This window comes from Nyctibius grandis, chromosome 35 (assembly GCF_013368605.1).
Source record: "Nyctibius grandis isolate bNycGra1 chromosome 35, bNycGra1.pri, whole genome shotgun sequence".
NCBI classification, from domain to species: domain Eukaryota; kingdom Metazoa; phylum Chordata; class Aves; order Nyctibiiformes; family Nyctibiidae; genus Nyctibius; species Nyctibius grandis.
The window spans coordinates 348,808-357,463 of NC_090692.1; the positions used below are offsets into that span (position 1 = coordinate 348,808).

The window sequence follows — 8,656 nt, forward strand, 5'->3', positions numbered from 1 at the left end:
GGGAGGGTGCGCGCCGGAAGTGCCCGTGGCCGCATGGTGGAGGCGGCGGCGGCGGCGGCGGGATGGGGCGGCCGAGCAAAGTACGGGCCGGGGGGGGGCCGGGGACACCGGGGGCGGGGGTCGCGGCGGCCCTGGAGCGCGGCAGCGGCCTGGTCCCGCGGGGCTCGGGCCCTCCTTGGGGGGGCCCGGCTGTCCCGGGATCGGGCCCTCGTGGGGGGCAAGAGGGGATGGGGGGCCCGGCTGTCCCGGGATCGGGCCCTCCCGGGGGGCAGGAGGGGATGGGGGGCCCGGCTGTACCGGGGATCGGGCCCTCCTGAGGGGCAAGAGGGGATGGGGGGCCCGGTTGTCCCGGGTTTGGGCCCTCCCGGGGGGCAGGAGGGGATGGGGGGGCCCGGTTGTGCCGGGATCGGGCCCTCCCGGAGGGCAGGAGGGTGTGGGGGGACCGGCTGTACCGGTGATAGGGGGCTTAGGCCCTCCCGTGGGGGTAAGATGGGACCGGGGGCCCGGTTGTCCCGGGATCGGGCCCTCCGGGGGGCAGGAGGGGATGGGGGGGATGCTCCCCCTCTCCCCGCCGAGGCCCACCCGGTGCCCCCAGCCCTGCCCGCTGCCCCCTCGCCCCCGCAGAGCAAGAACCAGAAGAAGGAGCGGGCGGCGGCGCAGCACCAGGCCCAGCAGGAGTTCGGCACCGTCCCCCACTCCTTCGTCTTCCACCGCGGCCGCGTCGGCAAGAGCGTGCGGCAGCTCCTCGCCGACGTGCGCAGGGTGATGGAGCCCTACACGGCCCGAGCCCTCAAGGTGAGCTCGGGGCGGGGGGCAAACCCTGCCCCCTCCCCAGCCAGGAGGCGGGTGGGGGCGGTGGGGACCCCCCGGGCGCGGGGGGAGCGCGCGGGCTCAGCCCCTCTGCGCCGCAGGTGCGGAAGAACAACACCCTGAAGGACTTCGTGGCCGTGGCCGGGCCCTTGGGGGTGACACATTTCTTGGTCTTCAGCAAATCCACCTCCAGCATCAACTTTGTGAGTCCCACGACCCCCCCCGTGGCCTCGGGGTCTGCCCCCCCCTCACTCCTGGGGGCCCCTCGCCGCCTCCCCCGGGGCACCGGCACCGTTTAGGGTGGGTTCCCCCCACTTTGCAGCCGCAGATGATGACAAAACCCCGCTGAGGTCACGCCGTGATTCGATCCAAAGTAAACGCACTGATGCGGCTGTGCCGGGGGGGGGTCGGTGGTGGCGGTGGGGGGGGTCCGTGGTGGCGGCGGGGGTGACACCGGCAGCTTCCCCCGGTGCTGAGCGCGGCTTCTCTCCCCCCCACAGAAGCTTTTCCGGCTGCCCGGTGGCCCCACGCTGACGTTCAAGGTGATGCAGGTGGGTGCAGGAAGGAGCCCCCCCCTTCGCCACCACGAAGGGCAGCGTCTCGCCCCCTCCTCATCCTCCTCCGTGCCCCCCCCCCGCAGTACTCGCTGATCAAGGACGTGGTCTCGTCGCTCAAGCGGCACCGCATGCACGAGCAGCAGTTCACCCACCACCCCCTGCTCGTCCTCAGCAACTTCGGGCTCCAGCAGATCCAGGTGAAGCTCATGGCCAGTATGTTCCAGAACATGTTCCCCTCCATCAACGTCCACAGGGTAAGCGAGGCTGGGGGCTGGCCCCCGTCCCACCTCCTCCTCTCGTCCTTTTTCTTTCTTCTCTTTTTCTCTCTCTTCTCATCTTCTCTCATCTTTTTCTCTCCCCTTTTTTCTTTCTTCCCCTCTTTTTCTCTTTTTTCTCTCTCTCCTCATTTTTGTCCTTTCTCTCCCCTCTTTTTCCTCTCTTCTTTTTCTCTCTTCACTCCTCTTTCTCTCTTCTTTCTTTCCTTTTTGTCTCTCCTCTCCTCTTTCTCTCTCCTCTCTTTTTCTTTTTCCTCTTCTCTCCTCTTTTTCTCTTTCCTCTCCTTTTTCTCTCTCTTGTTTCCTTTTTCTCTTCTTTCCTCTTTTTCTCTCTCTTCTTTCCTCTTTTTCTCTCTCTTCTTTCCTCTTTTTCTCTTTCCTTTTTCTCTCTCTTCTTTCCTCTTCCTCTCTCTCCTCTCTTTTCCTCTCCTCTCTTCTCTTTTTCTCTCTCTTCTCTCCTTTCTCTTTCCTCTCTTTTTCTCTCTCCTCTTTCTCTCTCCTCTTCTCTTCCTCTTTTTCTCTCTCCTCTCCTTTTTCTCTCTCCTCTCCTTTTTCTCTCTCCTCTCCTTTTTCTCTCTCCTCTCCTTTCTGTTTTTCTCTCTCCTCTCTCCCTCTCCTTTCTCTCTCCTCTTTTTCTCTCTTCTCTCTTCTCTTTCTCTCTCTTCTCCTCTTCCTCTCTCCTTTTTCTCTCTTCTCTCCTTTCTCTTTCCTCTCTTTTTCTCTCCTCTCCTCTCTCCTCTTTTTCTCTCTCCTCTCCTTTCTGTTTTTCTCTCTCCTCTCTCTCTCTCCTCTTTTTCTCTCTCCTCTCCTCTTTTTCTCTCCCCTGTCTCTTCTCTCATCTTCCTCCTCCTTCCCCAGGTCAACCTCAACAGCATCAAGAGGTGTTTGCTCATCACCTACAACCCAGAGACTCAGCTCCTCGAGTTCAGGCACTAGTGAGTGTCGTGCCCCTGGTTTTGGGGGGGACACCCTGCACCCCGCGTCCCAGCGCTGACCTCTTCCTCCTCCTCCTCCTCCTCCTCCTCGCAGCAGCGTGAAGGTCGTGCCCGTGGGCGTGAGCAAAGGCCTCAAGAAGCTGCTGCAGGAGAAGTTCCCCAACATGAGCCGCCTGGAGGACATCAGCGAGCTGCTGGTGAAGTGCGTGGGGGAGCACCGAGGGGGGCGGGGGGGGGGCGCCCAGAGGCACCTTCCAGCCCGGCCCCAAACGCCTCCGTGTCCCTCGGCAGGGACATAAACCTGTCGGAGAGCGAGGCCGAGCAGGACGGGACCCACAACGTGCTGGAGCTGCCGCAGGCCTACGCCGGCCGAGGCAACATGAAGGCGCAGCAGAGCGCCGTGCGCCTCACCGAGGTCCGTGCCGGCGGCGCCGCCGCGGTTGCCGTCGCCCCGGGGATGTGACTGAGCCTCACCGGGGCTCTCCGTGTCCCCCCCGACTCCCCGTAGATCGGACCCCGCATGACTCTGCAGCTCCTCAAGGTGGAGGAGGGCCTGGCGCAAGGCAACGTGCTCTACCACAGCTTCAGTAAGTGCCGCCACACGCCGCCTCCGGTAGAGCCGCCGGCGCGGAGGGGCTCGGCCGGGGGCGTCTCACCCCTTTCCCCACGTTTTAAGTCCATAAGGAGGAGGCCGAGGTGAAGGAGATCCTGGCGCGGAGGGAGGCGAAGCTGCAGCTGAAGGCGGAGCGGCGGCAGAGGCAGGAGGAGGACGTGGAACGCAAGCGGCGGCAGCGGGAGGCTCACAGGTGAGGGCAGGCGGTGGTGGTGGGTCTGGCAGAGCACCTAGGGCAGGGATCATCCCTCTGTGCCCGGCACTGGCGAGGGGACACCTCCAATCCTGTGTCCAGTTGTGGGCCCCGCGCTTCAAGAGAGACGTTGAGGTGTTGGAGCGAGTGCAGAGGAGGGCGACCAAGGTGGGGAAGGGTCTGGAGGGTCTGAGCTGCGAGGAGCGGCTGAGGGAGCTGGGGGGGTTTAGCCTGGAGAAGAGGAGGCTCAGAGGGGACCTTAGTGCAGTCTACAACTGCCTGAAGGGAGGGTGTAGGGTCAAGGTTGGCCAGGGGAGGGTCAGGTTGGCCATCAGGAAGCATTTCTTCTCAGCAAGGGTCATCAGACACGGGAAGGGGCTGCCCAGGGAGGTGGTGGAGTCACCATCTCTGGGGGGTTGAAGACAAGCCTGGCCGTGGCACTTAGTGCCCTGGGCTAGTTGCCACGGTGGTGTCAGGGCCATGGTTGGACTCGGTGAGCCCAGAGGGCTCTGCCAAGCTCAGTGGATTCCGTGGTGGCTCCGCAGGGAGAGGAGCCTGGCGGGGATGCGGAGGAGGCGGCAGCAGGACGGCGACAGCGACGCCGAGGATCCCGGCGCGCCGGAGCAGCCGGACGCGGCCGAGCAGTCGGAGGAGGAGAGCGACGCCGAGTACTACCGGCAGGAGGTGGGCGAGGAGCCCGACAAAGGTGAGTCCGGAGGGGACCAAGTCCCCCTTGTCCCCCCTCTTCCCCCTGACGGTGGCTGATGACGCAAAAACCCTTGAGCTCGCGGTGATTTCGGTTCAAAGTAAACGCTCTGACACCTCCGGCCGCCCCCGCGCCGCGCCCCCGTCCCCCCTTTTTGGCTGAACCCCCTTTTTTGTCCATCCCCCCCCCCAAGATCTCTTCCCCGACCGCTCCAAGAGGAAGCGAAGCTCCTCGGGCACTGCCCCGCTGCGGAAGCGCCGCCGGCACGGCCGCCCCGCTGCCCCCAGCCCCGCGGCGCCGGGGAGGCGGCGGAAGGGAGACCCGGCCCCGAGGGCCTCGCGGCACCACGGTGGGGCCAAGCCGGGGGCTGGTGGCCAAAAACCGCCCCGAGGAGCCACGCGGCCACCCCGGGAAGGGGCTGGATCCAGCGCGAGGCCGAAGGGACGCGGGAAGCTGCTGGCAAAGGGGAAGCCCATTTTCCGGCGGCCCGGCCGTGCCAAGAAGGGGAAACGCTGAGGCACCGGCTGCCGCCCCCGCGCCGAGACTGTGGGGGGGAAAGAGGAAACGGGGCCCCCCCGTCCCTGCTCCTGTGTAATACACTCGATTGGAACAACCGCCTGTGGCTGTGTGGGGTTTGGGGGGGGAAGGGGGGTCCCCTGGGCTGTGACAGCGTCCCCCCACCCCAGGTGGCCCTTTCTGTGCCAGCCCGGCGCAGGCAAACGCAGCCCCTTCCCCCTTGGTGGCCAGGGCTGGTGCCCCTCAGAAGAGGAACTGCCCTTCCCCGCCTGCCACCCCCCCTCTCTGCCAGCCTCACGCCCCCGCCGTCCCCAAAACGGGGCAGGATGTGACCCTGCAGTGGCCCCCGTGACTACCACCACCGAGAAGGGAGGGACGGGCGAGGAGGGAGGTGAGCGCAGAGCCCGAGGAGGACGGGGTGAGTGGGGCAGACCCCTGCCTGCACCCGGGGAGCCCGGCAAGGCGAGGGGGGACACGGGGGGGGGCACACTGTCCCCAACGCAGCACCACAAACCCTCCTCGGTCCCCACGAGGTGGCCGGCGCTCACCAACCCCCTGCCTGCAGCCACCGAACCGAGACGGGGGGGGACACCAGGAGGGACCCCCCACCCCACCCCGCCATGGCCACCCACCTCGGTGCCTGCGGCAACTTCAGCAGCTTCCAGGAGTCGCTGTGGCCGGTGCTGGCGGCTCAGTTCCCGCCGGCGCTGGTGGGCAACGGCGTCGCCGTCTACCGCCTCGCCGCCCGCCAGCGCTCCTGGCACAGCGGCGGCGTCTACTCCTTCCACCTGGCCGTCAGCGGGCTGCTCTACTCCCTCTCCCTGCCCTTCCTGGCGGCCTACTACTACCCGCCCAAGGCCTGGCGCTACGGCGCGGCGCTCTGCAAGCTCGAGCGCTTCCTCTTCAACTGCAACCTCTACGGCGGCATCTTCTTCGTCACCTGCATCAGCCTCAACCGGTACCTCGGCATCGTCCACCCGCTGCGGGCGCGCGGGCGGCTGGGGCCGGGGCACGCCCAGGCGCTGAGCGCCGCCCTTTGGGTGCTGGCCGCGCTGCTTTCGGCGCCCACTTTTTTCTTCTCCGAGCTGCAAGAAGCCGAGGGCGCGACCGAGTGTCTGGGCAGCGCGGCGCCGCGGCGGCTGCCGGGGTTTTACCCCTACAGCCTGCTGCTGGCCGTGCTGGGCTGCGGGCTGCCCTTCCTGCTCACCGCCTCCTGCTACGCCGCCATCGCCCGCGCCGTTTTCCGGAACCCCCACCTCAGCCAGACGGAGAAGCGCAAGGTGGGGCTGCTGGTGGGGGCCGGAGTGGCTCTTTACGCCTTCTCCTACCTCCCCTACCACGTTTTCCGGAACCTCAACTTATGGCGCCGCCTGTTACGGCCCGGCACGGAGAACTGCGCCGTCTCCAGAGCCATCCACGCCACGGCCCAGGTCTGCAAGATCCTCGTCAACCTCAACATCTGCCTCCAGCCGCTGCTCTACGCCGCCCTGGCCGACAGCGTGCGGAGCTGCTGCGGCGCCGGCGCCGCTGAGGGCGAGCGGGCCGAGCGGGTGGAGCTGCGGCCGGCGGCCTGAGAGCCCGCCGGGGTGGCCCAAAGCGGCTAGTGGCGTCGGTAAAGGGCTCGGCGTGGCCCTTGGGCACGCGTTTCCCTCCCGGGAAGGGCAGCGGTAACGTGGGAGGAGCAGGATTAAACCCGAAACCTCAAGTGCAGCCTCGTGTCGCACCTTTTTTTTAGCACAAATCCCCCTTTTTCCTACTGAAAAGCTGGGAATGAGCCTAAAACCACGGGACGGCGGCACCGGGCCCTCACCACGTGTGCCGGGGGCGAGTCGGGGACGGGCACGGGGCCGCTCGCTGCCCGCTGAGCGCCCCCCCCCGCCTCAGACCCACACCTCGGTGCATACCAGACCGCGCGTCTTTATTTAGAGGCGCCGACAGCTCTCGCCAGGAACTGGATTCAGTTGGTGGAGGGTCTGGGGAGGAAGGAGAGAGCGTGGTAAGGGGATGGGGGCCGGGGGTCCCGGGAGGACAGAGCCTGCACCGCCCCCCACCCCGCCGAGCCACTCCCTGGCACTCACTTGGCCCATTCCACGTTGAGGATCAGGTGGTCGTAACCGAAGCCGGAGACGCCGGCGATGGCCCGGGCCGCGTCCTCGCGGCGGTGGAAGCTGATGAAGGCGAAACCCTGAGGTGGGGGGAGAGCGAGAGGGTGAGAGGAAGGTGGGGGGTGTCCTCCTGAGCCCCCCCTGAAGGGGGGGATCCTCGTACTCACCTTGGACTGCCCGGTGGTCTTATCCTTGGCTAAATAGATCCTAGAGATGGAGCCGAAGGGGCGGAAGAGCTCCTGGAGATCGGTCTCACGCGTGTCCTCGGACAGGTTGGTGACACGGATGGTGGCATTGTCATCGGCTGGGGCGGGGGGGGAGGACAAGGAAGGTCAGGGCCGCGGCTGGAGCCGGCACACGGCATACACGGCCCGGCAGAGGCTGCCCTCGGCCCGACTCACCGCGGCGGTTGGGCTGCATGGACTCCCCGCGGCGGCTGGCTCCGTCCCGCAGGCTCGGCGGGACGTACTTGCCCGTCTTGCTCTGCTGAGCCTGCACCGGCTCCGGCTCTGAGGGCAGGAGAGGCAGGAGGTGAGGCTGCTCACACGGTGACCCCCCCTTTACCCCCCCCACTCAAAGGGGTGTCATACCTCCAGGCAGCTTCTCCTTCTCGCCCGTGGACAGCCCCAGCTGCTCGGCCAACTCCTTCTGCATCGGCCCCAGGGTGTCCTTGTACGGGCAGCGGGTCGTCCAGTGGTCGCCCTTGCAGATGCGGCACGAGACGATCTTCTGCCCCTTCAGCTTGTTCATGGGGTCCTCCTCCTCCTGGCAGTTCAGGTCCTGGGGGACGGCGACACTCCTGAGTCCCCCCGGGACCCGCCACCACCTCCGCGGGGGCTCCCCGCCGCCCGACCCACCTCCTTGCTGGTGATGAAGGTCATGAAGACATCGTCGCTCACGGTGGTGGTGGCCACATTGGGTCCAGGGGCGTCGAACTCCGAGTTGCCAAATTTCTTCCAGTTCTGGGGAGAAAAAAGGGAGGAAAAGGGGGAGCGAGCTGGCACGGCCCCGAGCGATCGCGGAGCCAGCGGGGAGGGAAACGCTCCCCACCGAGGGAGATGGGGAAGGGACGGAGGGAAGCGGAGGGCTGGGAGAGGAAGCGGTTCCTGCTGGAGCGTGGATTTCCCTCCCTGATGCTCACCTTGCGACGGGCCACCGCCTTGGAGGCCTTCCTGGTTTCGATGCGGAAGGTGCGGATGATCTGTAAAGGTGCCAAAGAACTGATTAGCGCGGGAGGAGGGAGGGCAGAGGCGCCTCCGCCCCGCCCCAGTACTGCCCGACCGCGCAGGCAGGGCTCAGCCCCCGCGCCGGGGCTCGGGGAGGGGAGGGGGGGAACTCGGCAGCGGGAAGAAGCCAAGATGGCAGCCCAGGCCGCGTTGCTCACCTTCACCTTGCGCCCATCCTCCTCCTCGCGGTACTCCGTGATGGTTTTGATGTTCCCGTTGATGAGCTCTTTCGGGGAGGGGAGGGGGCCTGCGGGGAGGGGGAACAGTGGGTCTGAGGTGCGGGAGGCGGCAGGGAAACGGCCCCCCCCAGCCTCTTGCCCGGCTCTCACCTCCCTTCAGCAGCTCGGCCTCAGCGCTCAGGCTGCCCCCCAGCACCCCGGGCAGGGGGATGTCCTTCAGCAGCTCGCTCGTGATGCATTTGTCTGCGGGAAAAGCAGCGGAGAGTCACCTCCTCGCTCAGGGCGAGCGTGGCAGAGGGGGCAGGAGCCCCACACCCCGGCACAGCTTCTCCCCGCAGGGACAAAGCGCTCTGCTCTCTCCCCTGAGCAGAGAAAAAGGCCAAAGAGCCGAGAAATCTCAGCTGCTCCAACCCCCCAGGCTCCCTCAGCCCCTGAAATGGGTGGAGCGAGGGGCCCTGCTCCTCCTCTCAGGTCAGGCACGCTCTGCTCACAAGGACCGGCCTCAGGGAAGAGCCCAGGAGCCTGTTTTGAGCCCTGGACA

General features: G+C 66.5%; 3 protein-coding genes across 4 annotated transcripts in view; 2 read left to right on the plus strand and 1 right to left on the minus strand.

Annotated features, from left to right (window-relative positions):
* Positions 1-6,179, plus strand: LOC137675565 (suppressor of SWI4 1 homolog). Its single transcript, XM_068421699.1, has 13 exons — positions 1-80; positions 625-795; positions 912-1,013; positions 1,311-1,361; positions 1,451-1,621; positions 2,501-2,577; positions 2,672-2,779; positions 2,869-2,992; positions 3,086-3,164; positions 3,254-3,383; positions 3,929-4,089; positions 4,283-4,602; positions 5,037-6,179. The coding sequence occupies exons 1-13, from the start codon at positions 63-65 to the stop codon at positions 6,177-6,179; spliced, it is 2,655 nt and encodes an 884-aa protein (XP_068277800.1). The 5' UTR covers positions 1-62.
* Positions 1-8,656, plus strand: part of PDE4A (phosphodiesterase 4A) — an 86,752-nt gene that overhangs the window by 19,898 nt on the left and 58,198 nt on the right. The window lies entirely within an intron of this gene.
* EIF3G (eukaryotic translation initiation factor 3 subunit G) overlaps positions 6,503-8,656 on the minus strand; it is a 2,953-nt gene continuing 799 nt past the window's right edge. The window contains exons 2-10 of the mRNA XM_068421700.1: positions 8,266-8,358; positions 8,095-8,183; positions 7,852-7,911; positions 7,568-7,672; positions 7,301-7,490; positions 7,112-7,219; positions 6,878-7,014; positions 6,684-6,790; positions 6,503-6,578 (exon numbers count right to left, since the gene is read on the minus strand). Coding sequence (XP_068277801.1) covers positions 6,563-6,578; positions 6,684-6,790; positions 6,878-7,014; positions 7,112-7,219; positions 7,301-7,490; positions 7,568-7,672; positions 7,852-7,911; positions 8,095-8,183; positions 8,266-8,358 — 905 coding nt within the window. The 3' untranslated portion in view covers positions 6,503-6,562. The remainder of the gene's footprint in view (positions 6,579-6,683; positions 6,791-6,877; positions 7,015-7,111; positions 7,220-7,300; positions 7,491-7,567; positions 7,673-7,851; positions 7,912-8,094; positions 8,184-8,265; positions 8,359-8,656) is intronic.

What these genes read in the sequence shown, in the direction of transcription:
- LOC137675565 (XM_068421699.1), top strand. An exon ending in CCACCTCCAGCATCAACTTT is followed by an intron (nt 1,014 to 1,310) that starts GTGAGTCCCACG and finishes TCCCCCCCACAG; the next exon opens with AAGCTTTTCCGGCTGCCCGG. An exon ending in TGACGTTCAAGGTGATGCAG is followed by an intron (nt 1,362 to 1,450) that starts GTGGGTGCAGGA and finishes CCCCCCCCGCAG; the next exon opens with TACTCGCTGATCAAGGACGT.